General features: G+C 58.7%; 2 protein-coding genes across 2 annotated transcripts; both read left to right on the plus strand.

Moving 5' to 3' along the window:
• Nucleotides 1-342: 342 nt before the first annotated feature.
• On the plus strand, nt 343-3,336 carry LOC142826431 (protein MROH8-like). Its single transcript, XM_075918683.1, has 3 exons — nt 343-853; nt 1,555-1,709; nt 2,318-3,336. Exons 1-3 carry the CDS (start codon nt 665-667, stop codon nt 2,469-2,471), a joined length of 498 nt encoding a protein of 165 aa, XP_075774798.1. The 5' UTR covers nt 343-664; the 3' UTR covers nt 2,472-3,336.
• Nucleotides 3,337-8,007: 4,671 nt separating this feature from the next.
• LOC142826432 (maestro heat-like repeat family member 5) lies at nt 8,008-10,329 on the plus strand. Its single transcript, XM_075918684.1, has 4 exons — nt 8,008-8,088; nt 8,472-8,627; nt 9,011-9,133; nt 9,554-10,329. Exons 1-4 carry the CDS (start codon nt 8,056-8,058, stop codon nt 9,677-9,679), a joined length of 438 nt encoding a protein of 145 aa, XP_075774799.1. The 5' UTR covers nt 8,008-8,055; the 3' UTR covers nt 9,680-10,329.
• Nucleotides 10,330-14,153: the final 3,824 nt, after the last annotated feature.

Raw genomic sequence — 14,153 nt, forward strand, 5'->3', positions numbered from 1 at the left:
ATCCCTAAAGAAGGAAAACAATAAATCCTGAGAGACGAGCTAAACTTTTCCCTCCTTACACGTTATAAGAAGTCTGTTTTTTGAGGAAGAACGGCTCTTGCACAAGAGGGGATTTTGCAAAACAAGGGCTGCTCGTTAATTATGCAAATGGAGCGCAGCGATATGGCACGCCAAGCTTCATTTGCATAAGCTTTTCCTCAAGAAGGCTACATTGTAGATGTAGCCTCAGTCTCAGCTACTTCCTGTCCTGCCCGTGATTCCTGCCGGTTGGGAGGCAGCGCCACACGCTGCCGGGTGGGGAAGGCAGAGGGCGTTTCCATGAGGGCCCCGCACTCCGTCCTTTCCGCGCGGACACTGTGGGCTACTAGAGCCGCTGGGCCCATCTGCTCAGGCCCAGGATGGAGGATGGAACATGGGGCATGTTCTCCAGTCACCCCTCTGCTGCCCTCCACACGGGATCTGCAGGGCTCTGCCGGTTTATCAGCCAAAGGCAGGTCTCCTGGCAGTGGCCGTGAGTTACAGGGGCCTGTGGTGCCCAGGGGATGGGGGAACCCTTGGCACCGGGCGAGGCTGCTCAATCAAAGGTCTCAGCAGGCTCCTCCATGCTCACTAGGCCCTGCCAGCCCCCAGGGAGCGAGTGTCCCAGGGCAGCTGCCCAGTGGAAATGCTCAGTCCCTACAGGCTCTGCCCCTGTTCATTGCAGACCCTCGGGGAGCCCCCTGCCTCAGCCCAGCCCACAGCCCTGCTGCTGGCAGCCGTGAAGGCTCTGCCGGCCCCCGCCCTGGAGAGCTTTCGGGCGGCGGAGGAGGCGCTGAGAGCCACCGTGTCCCAGCACAGCGCCCGCATGGAGCGAGTAAGAGACGCCCGGCGAGGGGCAGGGGCGTGTGGGGAGAGGGGCTGGGAGAACTGGCTCTGAGGAAACCGGCCCTGGGGCACAGGGTCCCGGTCTGGCAGGTCGGCTCAGCCCCTTTCCATTCGGTGCTGGGGTGGGCAGGTGTTTCCAGAGCTCTGTGCGCTGGAGCTTGGACACGTCCCTGGGGCCAGCCCAGCCCCACGGCAGGTGGGTCACAGCCCCGCCCTGGAGCGCGGCACTGACAGAGTCTGCCGAGGGGGCGCCACGCTGGGCTCCCGGAGCGGACGGGGTTTCCTCACGTGCCCTGCAGGGCCCTTGTGTGACCCACCGGTGCAGCAGGAACCATTTGGCTTTGCACTTTGCCCCGGTGCCTGTGATGTGTGATCCTGCTGCCCGGCCCCACCGGCTCCGGTGCCCCCCCCGGGAATTAGACTGGTGCAGGGAGGGCTCTGCCCGAGTCCATTTCTACAGCCCCTTCCTAGGAGGTGTGAGCATCAGTCACTGCCCTGATCAGTTGAGCTCCATCGCCCTCTGGGGAGGCAGGAATTCTACCCGCGTGACACGGGGACCTGGGACCAAGAGCGGCTCAGTGACTTGGTGACGTTCCTGCCCTTCTCCGAGCGCCGTCTGCCAGGAGGGGTGACCTGGCAGGAGGCCGCTCTTGGGCAATCCCCCCCCCTCAGCTTTCTGGCTGCCTCCAGGTGGGAGACGTCGTGGGAGAGATTTTCACCTGGCTGGACGACGTCGAGGACCCCAGAGCCAGAAGAGCCGCGCTGGGAACCATCGCCCTGCTGGCTCGCGCCCACCCCCGGGACGTGGTTCCAGCCTGTGTGGCCCACGCGCCGCCATGGGAGAGGTAGGGAGAGGCTGTTATCACCTCAGCCCCTGATTGCCCCTCCCTCCTCCTCCAGGGCAGAGCGCGGGAAAGGCCTGGCAGGCCACAGCGATGGAGCAAGCTCCCTGCTGGGCACGGGGCTGTCCCTGCCTCCTGAGGGGAGATGCCCAGGCCCAGCCCCTTGGAAACCAGCCCCTCCCTCTTCCCTGCCCAGAGTGCTGACGTGACAGGTCCCTGGAGAGTTCCAGCAGGCTCCTGATTTCTGTGGTCACCCCACTTCCCGCCAGCTCCACCAGAGGGGCAGGACCAGGCTATGGGGAGCATCCCTGGGCCGTGACTCCAGCGTAAATGTCACCGAGCAGCCTTTGGTGCAGGCTGGGCTGGGTGGTGTCACGCTGTGCGCAGCCCCAGGGCAGTTACTGGAAGCAGCGGCACAGGCTGCAGGAGCAATGAGGCCTCTGGGGAAGGGAATAAATGAAGAGCTCGCGGAAGGGACTCACCCGCCTCAGCCATCCAGCCCCCGGGCGTCTCCTCTAAGGCCCCCTTTCCCGCCGGCCTTCCCAGCCTCTCCCTGGGGACACAAGGGGGGGCAAGCAGGGACGCTCTGATTTCGGTTTCTGACCTTGCAGAGGTGCCAGGGAGCTGTGGAAGGCCTTGGGGGAAGAAGCACAGCTCTCCCGGCACGTGCTGCACCAGCTGCTGGACAAGCTCTGGAAGAGCCACCGGGAGGAGAGGAGCCGCAGCGTGTCTCTGGCCGTAAGTGAGACTGGAGCTGTCACGTAGCGAACTCGCCACCGAACACGGAGGCCCCTCACTTGGAGCTCAACCCCGTGTGCGTCCCAATGCTCCAAATCAACCCTGCAGCTCCCTGCACACAGGGCTTAACTCCCTGTGCTCCACATCAACAGGGCAGCTCCCTGCACACAGGCCTAGCAGCCAGAGGTGTGTTAGAACTCCTGGTGGGATTGGTGTGGAGGGGCAGGGGGACCCAGGCCACCCTCTCCACCGGGTCCCAGTGCACCCTGTCAGCGTTGGAGTGGGGCACCACTAGCTGGGTGGGGAATCCAGCCGAAAGACGCCAAGCACCCGGGGTTCAACTACCCGCCCTGGGCTGCTTCCTGCCAGCTTCTCTCCCATCCTGAGCGCCGTCTCTTTCCTCCAAACCGGGGCTTCTGCTGCGGTTCCCTGCTGACTGGTGACGGCGTCCGGGTGCACATGCGCTTCTCCTCGGGAGCCCCAGCGGCACCTCTGCCCCCGTAGGCCTCAGCCCTGTCTGAGCTGCTCCACCGGCCTTTCTAGCTACCTCCAGCTGGAGCCCGCCCAGCACGCCTGTGGGGGTGCGACCTTCTCTGCTAGGCAGCCAGGCTTCACCTCTGCAGCCCCAGTGCAGGGTCGGGACACCACGTGCCAGGGCTGATCTCCACTCTGAGCACAGAACGTGGGGACCTGCAAGAAAACTTAAAAAAATGAAGCCTGGTCTTTGCAGTCGCTGCTTACAACACTCCCCAGAGTCACAAATTTACTAACTTTGGGGGGAGCTTCCACCATCAAATGACTTATCCTTAAATACAGAGACCTTCCCTTGCTGGGAGTTTTAACCCAATAAGAACAGTTGGAGGGTGTGTTTGTAAGAGGCTCGAGTGTGTGTTAAAACTACGGATGCGTTTCTTCTTATTTGACATTTGTAATTCACTTTGCTCTGCCCTTTCTCACTTGCAAACACATAAATCCCACAGCTTGTGCTTAATAAAATCACTTTTGTTCACTATCAAGCGTTGTGTAAACAGTTGTGACCTCAGACCACAATAGACTCAATGTCTGTATAGCTCTGGGGGCGGGGCAGGGTCTCTGCTCTGTGCCTCGGCTGGGGGAGACCAGGAGACCTGGCCCAGCAGGACAGTGTAGCGAGAAGCTCTTGAGTGCCAAGAAGCGAGTGTCAGCGGCTTTGCCAGCGCTCTGGGAAACGCCCCCAAGGAGTCTTCTGTGATCACGCCCGTGACACGGATCCTGCCGGGGGCAGGCAGGAATGGGCGCAGCGACACCGCCCGGTGCCCCTCGCTGAAACTGTCTCCCTGCTTGAGGACTACGTGGCCTCAGAGGAGCCAGGGAAGCCAGACCCCAAGCCGGGGCATCTGAGAGAGTCAAAGAAGCAGCACGGTCGGGGTCCCTCTAACTGGGGCAGGAGGATTCGAACCTGACCCGGCAGAAGTTCCCATTGACCCTGGTGAAGTAGTTTGGGATCTTGGGGGGATGTTCTCCAAGAGCAAAGGAGTGACCCAACCCTCCAAGGCCTGGCAGCAAGGGGCAGACACAAGCCAGGGAGATGGTCAACCTCAGTGCTGGCTCCAGGGTCCCGGTTTGAGATCAGCAAGGAACTTAGATCTGGTGGCACCCTTCTAGAAGAGCAGCACAAGCCATTAGTCTACCCTCCTGCTAGTGGGCTACGCTGTTATGCTTAAACGAAGCACACGAGATCTTTTATGGGGCAAAGGCAGTACGCCGCATTGATTGAGAATACAACAGTTGCTTATGCTTTTCAAACACACACCTACACACAAAACATCATGCATACACAGCTCTGCCAGATGATATAGTTACCAGTCCAGAGTCTGTGTCCATCTAGTGGCCAGGTAGATTGAACACAGGGGGGAGCAGGGCCTTGTCGGTCGATCGATCCGATACTCCTCTCCAGATAGTGTGGCAGACGAACGCAAAGTTCCATAGCAAAGCGCCCTGCTTTATATATTCCTCCTTCTTGTTAAAATCCATGGATCTCGCTCTGTCCGCTTGTGACCGGAATGTTATCTTTTGATGTGAGTGTTCCCAGAACATCTCTCGAAGGTTCATCCTGTTGTCAGTCGTCCTTTCGGGGGGCTTGCTCCGCTCTAAGGCTCGTCAATCTGCCAATTATCCCATCTTCTCATGAGTAGGGGTACTCATTGATAGTTATGGATGACTCCTCTGCAGTCAGGTTGTCTCATCCTCTGTATCGAGCTTAAGCAATGGAGGGGAAGAAGCACACTTAGTTTTTACTACAGGCCCAGAACACACAAGCAGCCCTGCACGATGGGGGAGTGAAAACGAGGACCTGCAAACCATGAGCTGCTGGAAAGTCAGTCGCCGGGAGCAACGTGGGGTCTGGACTGAAACTGCATCGACCTCCCGGCATCACTCCGGCTCCCTGCTGCTTGTGGCACTGGAGTTACTCAGGCAGCAGAGGGATCGTGGGATGCCCTGTACATGCGCCTAGAAGTTTGGGTCTCCTCATGATGGTGTCACCCCCTCCGGTCAGGCCTGGGAAGGCGAAGGGCGAGGGCTAGGCCATGGAGAGAGATAATGGGGAATAATGTCAGCTGGACTCTTCTGATCTTTCCAAGAGGTTCCCTTCTGCGCCCATTCTAGCAATGGAAGACGGGTCAGGGGCCATCACATCTCCCCTCCCCCTGAGGAACTAACCCTCCTTCCTCAGAAGCCACAAGGATGTGAGAAACGGCACCAGCATGACAGCAAAATGCCATGGGAGCGGATGGGAGGTGGGGTCAGCTCAGTGACTTTTCTGTCTCGTTCTGACTCCAGGCTATGGACACGCTCTATGAGATCTTTTTCCTGTGGGGATACCGAGAAGCCATCTTGCAAATGTTTCCCCACTTGCTCCTCCTCTGCGTCAGGCAGGTGTAGCATGTGCTGGACCTGCGCCTGCCAGGGACCTGGACGGCCAGCCAGAAATCCAGCCCTGAGGGATCCAGCCGCCTCAGCCCCTTGAGGTAACGGCAGAAAGGAAGGGGAAGAACAGATTTGATCTGCTGCACCCGCAGGTCACACACGGCCCCTGCGGAGCCCAGGCGCAGTTCTGGGCAGGTCTGTCTGGGGGGAGCGGTGCTGGGCACCCGTGTGCTTGTGAGTCACGCTTGCTCCTCTGACCCTGCCTACAGGCCGGCTCCTTCCCAGCACAGGCAGGGACCACGTTGGTACCTCCCCATGCGCCACCTGCCGAAGTGTTAGGGCCTCGGCCCCACAAGGCCCCAGCCCAGGGCAGGGTCGCCAGAGCACATGCAGAGAGAGCAAGGCCGGCAGCACTGGGGCCCGGCCCGGTAGGGGGGCCGTGTCACAGGCAGGAGCAAGAGGGACCATGAAGCTGATTCCGTGTGGACTCCCCTGGGGGGAGCCGGGGAGCCCGAAGGCACCTCAGCTGCTGCAAACGGGCAGAGTTTTGCTCCCTCGCACCAACTAAGGACCTGGCCCATGTGCCCAGTGACCTGGTGCCTGCCCCAGTGAAGAGTCAGGTGTTGGACCATTGGGAGCGAGGGCACCGAGCATCTGCAGAAGCTGCAGTGTCGCCACCTGCCAAAACCTCAGTGAGCCCCGACTGGGTGCTGGGTCCATCCCGGGGGAAACCGGCTACTGCTGACCATGCCTTGTTCCCCAGGCCTTGAGCGGGTTGGGCTGCAGTAGATTTCTGACACCAGGATTTTTTTTTCTTTTTGAGTTTAGCACGTCCCTGGAGGCCGTGAAGACCCTCTTTTCCTTGCCCAGATACTGGAAGGAATTTGCCAGTATCCAGTTACAGCAGGGCTGGGAAATGATCGCCTCCCGCCATCACTTCCCCCGAGGGGTGGGCTTGATCGCAAGGTAGGAGTCTCAAGTTTCCATTCCTGCGGCCTGTCTGGGCAATGGGAGTTGGGCGGGAGATCCTCCTCTGCCCCAGCCGGCCCTCTCAGCCCCGCAATGGGGGAGGGACTGTCTCTCCCTTTGGTAATCCCGGGGACTTTCCCTTTGCTCTTCCAGAACCATGGTCGAGCACCGGAACCCACAGGTCCCTGTGGTTCTCAGAGAGGCCATCGCCATCGTGCAGAGTCGGGAGGAGGAGGAGGCGCTGAGAGAAATCGCCCTGACTTTCTGCACCGAGGTGAGAGTCCGGAGCGGCCTGGCACATGTGGGCTTGTGCAGAGCAGCTCAGACCCCTCCTGGGCCAATAGGGGCTGGGGCCCATGGCCAGCGGTTCAGCAATCTCACAGCCAGCCAGCCCCTCTGCCCACGCAGATACTAGCGGGACTGGGCAGAGTGGAGGGGGGCAGGGTGAGATTGCTCCTGGCTGCATGCACCTCCCTGGGACATGTGACAAGAGGAGATGTTTCTCCAGCACCCCAAGCCCGGGCCTCTCTCCTCGCCTTCCCCTGGGGTTTCTTTTTCCTCTGCCACAGCGCTCTGCCCAGGACGCTTAGCGGTGCCCAGAGAGTCCTCTGTCCCTGGAGTTCATTAGGCGCTTGTGGATTAGTTGCCCTTCTAGGAATGGACCATTTCAAACACCAGCCACTGGCTCCTTCACTCCAGAGATTTTGTGCAGCAGAAAGTGGCCAGTTGGCAAAGATGATGGAGCAGGCACAGAGCAAAGGCAGATTTCTGCTCCTTAGCCTGACGCTGATTTTCTCTTTCCAGTTTCTCCAGAGTCCTTCCATCCTCAGCACTGTCACCAAATCAGACCTCCAGGAACACCTGATGGAATGGAGCCGAGACAACAACCCTGCGATACGGAGGCTCTGTCTGCGAGGCCTGGCCAGTGTTCTCTTCTGGCCGGGGAAGGTGAGGGCACATCTCAGGGCTTGCTGGGGTGACTGCTGGCTAGCCAGTGTGGGGAACAGCAGTGCTCTGTGTGGCTGGTTTGGTGCCTCAGAGGGAGGGCCCCAGTCGTGGGCTGGAAGTCGCCCTGTCTCTGAGGAGTTTGCCTTTGACTTGCCTCTCAGCGGTGCCCTGGGGAGCCCCGATCTGACACCAGGGGACCGAGGAAGCCTGTGGTGCTCCCAGCGCCCAGTTCCTGGGGGTGCGTTACTGAGCAAACCAGGCACGAGGGGGTGTCCCTGCTCCCGCGCGTTGGCAGAGCATGGTCAGTGGAGGCAGTGGGGAGGGGAAGGAGACTCAGGTCGTCGCTCAGGGCAGTGGGGTTTGGGAGTCGGGCAACAAAGCCCAAACTTGGCAATGGCAGAGGAGACGGGGGCGGGGTCAGAGCTCGGTGGGCGGGGCCTGGAGTGGCTCTCGGCAGGCGACAGGGCAGGCTCTGCTTAAGGGCCAGGGGTGCAAAGCACCTGGCGGAGCGGCAGGAGAAGGACTTTCTCCCCTGCTGGGGGCTGGGCCGTCCCTGGGGACTGGCCGATGGGGAGGGAGGGTCCAGCCCCTGCCCCGGGCTGCGTCCCAGGACAGTGGGGAGCTGCCTTCTGCATTCCCACAGGGGCAGTTGATACGGGCCCAGCTGCCCGGGACCATCGCCATGTTCTGCGCCACGGACACAAGTACCGTCCTGGAGGCCATGACGGAGGCGGCAGACGCCATCTACCTGCTCGCCGGGGAGGGGCTTGGCTCCATCTCCCAGGACATGGCAGCCAGCCTGCGCCCGCTCATTGACCACGTAAGGCTGGGAACCCCAGAGAAGCACATTCCCCCTCCCTCCTCTCCCTGCCACCCTGCTATGTCCCTGCCCAGCCCCTTCCCCCCTCAGGCCGGCCACGCAGCACCCAAGGGGGCCCCTGCCAAGGGTGGGGCGTCTCCGACGCAGCCTCCTCCCTGGCAGAGCCCTTCAGGGCCAACCTGAGCACCAAGCTCCCAGCCCTGCTGCAGCCTCCCCCCCGAACCTCCTGTCCCCAGATCCTCCCCCGCCTGCTGCTGCTCCCCAAGGGGGCAGGCGTGAGCGCCAGGCCCCAGGGCCCCGGGAGGGGAGCCCAGAGCAGCCTCTGTGGCCAGGGACACGGCCCGGCTCTCACCGGCTTCCCCGCCCCCGCGTGTCCTTGCCAGGAGAGGGGCAGTGTCCGCTCAGCCGCCATTTCCCTGCTGGGCACCATGCTGAGCGGGGTGAAGGACCCAGACAAAGCGGCCGTGCAGCAGGAACTCACCAGCTGCCTGCTCCCGCTGCTGCTCCACCTGGCAGACGAGGAGCAGAGCGTGATCCTGGTAAGTGCCGCGCTCGGTATTTCCAGAGAGCAAAGTGCCAGAGTCCCCTGGGCCCCACCCGTCTCCAGAGCCCCTGCCCAGCCAGGGCCACTGGGGACGTGCAGGGGCCACAGGGGAGGGCCCCTGGGCTCAGACCCCTTGGGGTCCCAGAGCGGCCTGGCGCTGCCGTTGCCGTCTCTGCGCAGAAGGGCTGAGCTGTGGAGATCCCGTCCGGCTCTCGCCAGCCAGTTCTCAGCCCCTCCCCTGAGCAGCCTCCCTTTGGGAACAAGGGGCAGGAACCTCCCCTGGCAGCGAGAGCAGGAGCCCAAGGAGCAGGGAGGAGGGGACGTGCCCCAGACGCTCCCTCTCTCAGCGAGGCCCCTCGCTCTGCCCTTGTGCTGCAGAGCTGCAAAGTGACCCTCTTCCGCTGCGCCGTGTTCCTCGGCTGGGCCAATCGGAAGAGTCTCTTCTGCAGCCTGGCCTGGGACGGCTCCTCGCAGCTCTTGCCGTGCGTCGGGAAGTGCCTGGTAGGTGTGTTCTTTGGGCCCGCAGAGCAGTGAGTGGGGAGCTCAGGGAGACCTTTCTAGCCCCACCCCCGAGCACCCAGGGGGTTCTCCACCCCGCTCGTCACGCAGGGACATCAGAGGCAGCCCCTCCTAGAAGGGCTCCCGTGGGGTCCTGCCCCTTTTGCTTGTGGGGTGGGCACAGCGGCTGTGCACCCTGCTCCTGCCCTCCACTCCCCTGCTGCCCTGCAGGCCCTGTGGGGTTAGGACACTGGGACTGCTGGGCACCCTCTGCATCCGGCCCTTCCGAGAGGGGCAGCTCCATCGTCTGGGCTCCTACTGGCTCTTGCCCTGCCCTCCCTCTGAGCTTCAGCAGCCCTGGCCTGCCCGCTGTGGGCAGATCACGTTGTCTGCACTGAGCATTTCTCCCTGCTCTGTTCCTAGATGGAGAATAACGAGAGGAACATCCCCAGGCTCCTGTTCCAGGCTTTAAAGTATCTGGAAAGCTCCCAGCCGTCCATCCGACATTCTGCAGCCCTGTTCATCGGTAAGCAGAGCAAACCCACGTGAGCTTTTCCCGTGCTTCCTTCAAAGCTCTTTTTCCACTTCCCACTCCGTTCTCTGGGACCAGGGGGAATTTTCACTAGTTTCATTGAACAATCAGTTCAATAGGTTACGATGTTATCACAAACATGCGCTGCCCATCCCGACAGTCTCATCCAATCGCATTAATGGCTCTAGTCTCTCCAGCCTAACCAGCATCTCTTCCTCCTTGTCAGTTCTGGGCTTTCATTGTCTGTCATCCCGCTGAGACACATGGGCACAGACAGACATAGCCCGGATCCGATATGTTTTGTTCTCTGCTTGTGTGGTGGTGAGCCTGGGCCAGGCAGAACTCAGCTTTCCCAAAGGTCCCCCCCGCTATACGTCTTTCAGTGGGCTTACAGCCAAATTAAGTGTCTCCCAAGCACAACTTAGCTTTTTGGGTCACTTGGCTTAAGAGCTGCATCACAATGCCAGTGGGAGGGGGGAAGAGGAGAGCTCCCTGCAGAAGTCGTAAGGACACTGCACATTTAGCATTCTGGGGACACGTCTGTTTGAATTAATAAAAAATGAACATGAACCGAAAGGGGTTTCAGGACAAGCATCAGCCAGCAACTCAGGAGCCTCCTGCAACTGCAAATGTGAAACATGGATATAACATGGAAGAGTTAGTTGAATAAAATATCAGCCCTATTGTGTTTTTGTGTATGATTTAGTCCTTCCCATCCCTAACATGCTGCTTCAAGGTCTGCAGCTTAACACAGGTGATCATGTGCTATTTCCTAAATTAACAGAAGTCAGGTTATCTACCAGAATGACACACAGGGTGCTCTCTTAGCTGGTGTAAAATGCTACTCCCAGCTATAAATTACGATGTGTCACTGAGGAGATTTGCACTAGTGTTTGAAGAAATTTGAAAAGTAATACCAGTGGGAAACTTGATTTAAATCAACGCACCCTGCCTGACAAGCACCAGAATCCGACAGTGGGGATCTGCGTGTGCCAGAATTCACATTTACTGCAAGCTGGAGGGAGCCACTTTGCCATTTGGTCCCTTCCAACTTCTCCTGCCCACAACTTTTTGGCCACATCTCCAGGAAACCAGCAAGATGTAATTTCAGTCTCCTTTGCAATCGGCCTTTCAGTGACTTCTGGGGTCGGATGCTTTCTCCCATGTGCTTCGTGCCACATCGAAGGGCCGGGTATTGAATTTCCCAAGGGCTGTCTTGTGGGAATGGCTGAATCTTTAGCAATTTTCAGGGATGATGTTGAAAAGTCCTGAGCTCCGGGGTATTCCTTGTCTGATTAGGAGAGACCATCCACCATTGGCGGAGACAGTGAGTGCAGATGGCATCTTCCGCCTGTGTGAAGGTAAGGAAACAGCTCTGGGCGTTCGGGCATCTGTGGGCAGTATGAGGCCTGAACACAGCTGCCCCAGTGTCTGTCTCTGTCTGGGGACAGTGCTTAAGGGGGAAGAATGGTCTTGCTGGTCAATGTAAGAATGGGAGTCAGGAGATTTGAGCCACCAGGAGCAACTCTGTGCCTCACCTTCCCCACCTGTAAAATGGGGATAAGAACACAAAGGCTCTCAAGGGAGGCCGCCCAGAACTGAAGATGACTAGTCAGTAGGAGGAGGAGAAGGATTCTTACCCTCTGTCACAAAAAGTTCCACCACCTGCTCCCCTCCACTAGAGAGGTTGTAGGCCAGGGACCTTCACCCAGAGTTGGGTTCTTGGCTCCTAGGCCATCCCGTGTGGGCCCCCAGGAAACACCTTTCCCTGCCACCTCTGGAGCACTGAAGGTGGCACAATTGCACAAAGGATTCGGTAGAAGTTAGGAGCCAACGCCCCTTTGCGGCTCTGCACCTAAATGCCAGAGTTACGGTTGCTGTCGTGTTCCCGTGGCAAAGGCCATTCGGAAGCAAAGATTTCCCAGCCACCTGTGACAGCAGCTCTGTGAGTTTTCCAAGCCATTTCCTCTTTCTTTCAGCTTTCCAGGAAGTGCCGTTAAGATCAGACAGGACCACAGCGATCGTCCTGAATGAACATTTTAAATGGCTGCAGAAGCTTGCGAACCTCGTGTGGGGTGCGTTTTGATTAGGGAGCGGCACCGACACAGAAGGACTCTTCATCCTGCCACGGTACGTACAACACACAGGAGCAGCTCTTTGGAGCCGGGGCTGGGCCGTGGGGTGGGTATTCACAAGGGACATCAGCTTCCGTAGCAGAGTCCAGCCCAGAGACACCTGGGAAGACGTTCCGAGACTCTCGCAAAGCCAGGGCCCTGGGCAGCCAATGGGGGTATGTCTACACTACAGCGCTAATTGGAACTAACGCATCCAGACTAAAAAACTAGTTCGAATTCGCGTTTTGCTAATTCGAACTAGCATGTCCACATTAAGTGGACCCTGAACCGCGGTTAAGGCTGGCTGGAAGCAGTGCCGGCAGGACATCAGATGAGGACTTAGAGCATGGAGCTGCTGTCATAGGCTAGCCAAGGGCAGTGCTTAAAGTGACCCGACCCCCACCCCGGACAGACAGTTCTCAGGGGTGCCCCGCTTGCGAAGCAGTCCTGGCTTGGAGTGCCCTGAGTGCCCACACTGGGCACATCACAGCACTCGGCCATCAGACCGGCTGCACTTGCCGCAGGCTGCCATCTGGGGAGGGGGGCAATTGGGGGGCTGCAGGAGAGCTTCCACCCCCAGAAGCCCGCAGAGCCAGCCCAGTCCTCCCCATCGGGGGCTCGTACCCCATTCCTCCCTCACCTCCTTCCACTTACCCTTCCCTAGCCCCCCTTCCTGATGTACAAAATAAAGAAAACGTGTGGTCAAAAATAGAATCTCTCTTTATTGAACAAAACTGGGGGAGACTGGGAAAAGGAGGTGGGAGAGGGAAAGAGAGAGGGTGGGAGAGGGGAGGGCAACTAAAATGATGAGGGGTTTGGAACAGGTCCCATATGAAGAGAGGCTAAAGAGACTGGGACTTCTCAGCTTAGAAAAGAGGAGACTGAGGGGGGATATGATAGAGGTCTATAAAAGCATGAGTGGTGTACAGAGGGTGCATAAAGAAAAGTTCTGCATTAGTTCCCATAATAGAAGGACTAGAGGACACCAAAGGAAAGGAATGGGTAGCAGGCTTCAAACTAGTAACAGAAAGCTGTTCTTCACAAAGCAAAGAGTCAACCTGTGGAACTCCCTGCTGCAGGAGGCTGTGAAGGCTAGAACTAGAACAGAGTTTAAAGAGAAGTGAGATATAGTGATGGAGGTTGGGTCCATGGAGTGGTGGTATTAGCCAGGGGGTAGGAGTGGTGTCCCTGCCCAAAGTTTGTGGAAGGCTGGAGAGGGATGGCACGAGACAAATGGCTTGGTCATTGTCTTCGGTCCATCCCCTCTGGGGTACCTAGTGTTGGCCACTGTCGGCAGACAGGCTACTGGGCTAGATGGACCTTTGGTCTGACCGAGTACGGCCATTGTAAGCTCAGGGCTCAGGGTCGGGGGTCTCAGTGGACCCCCTTGATTTTCATGCACACCTGCTCCTGGCTGGCCAGGCTGGCAGCTCTCCTGACCTAGACGGCCACTTTCCTGTGCCTAGTGCGGAGATCGTGGACAAGGTCCACGATGTCTGCACTAGCCCAGGCGGGTGCCCGCCTCTTGCGGTCCAGGGCAAGCTCCCGGGAGCCGCCAGCCTGGTCCCGGGAAGAGGGGGAAGGCTGGGGGGCATCGGGTGGGTGGCTCGATCCGTGCCAGGTGCTGGGTCTGCTGGCTGGGTGCTAGCAGGCTTGCACCTGGCACGGGCACCGTAGCCAGCCCGTGCCCCTTTAAGGGGTCCGGGGCCGGGATGGGGGCAATAGAGTTTCCCTGGTGTTGGCTAGAGTGGCCACCAAGGAAACCTGGGGAGGGCTAGCCTCCCACTAGTTTGAATTAAGGGGCTACACAGCCCTTAATTCGAACTAGTACGTTCGAACTAGGCTTAATCCTCGTGGAATGAGGATTACCTAGTTCGAACTAAGTGCTCCGTTAGTTCGAATTAAATTCGAACTAACGGAGCGCTAGTGTAGCGCCTATGAAAGTTAGTTCGAACTAACGTTAGTTCGAACTAACTTTGTAGTGTAGACATACCCATAGATAGTTGGGTTTGTGATGACCGGGAGACCCGTATGGTCACTTGCCTGCCTGGTGCGAAGGTTGCAGATCTCTCGAGGCATCTACATAGACTTATGTGTAGTGCTGGGGAGGAGCCGGTGGTTGTGGTACATGTAGGTACCAATGACATAGGAAAGTGTAGGAGAGATGTCCTGGATGCCAAATTTAGGCTGCTAGGAAAGAGACTGAAATCCAGGACCTCTATGGTGGGATTCTCGGAAATGCTTCCAGTTCCACGCGCAGGGCCAGGTAGGCAGGCAGAGCTTCAGAGTTTCAATGAGTGGATGAGACGATGGTGTAGGGAAGAGGGGTTTGGATTTATTAGGAACTGGGGACACTTTTGGGAGAGGGGGAGCCTAT

This window comes from Pelodiscus sinensis, unplaced genomic scaffold (genome assembly GCF_049634645.1).
Source record: "Pelodiscus sinensis isolate JC-2024 unplaced genomic scaffold, ASM4963464v1 ctg39, whole genome shotgun sequence".
NCBI classification, from domain to species: domain Eukaryota; kingdom Metazoa; phylum Chordata; order Testudines; family Trionychidae; genus Pelodiscus; species Pelodiscus sinensis.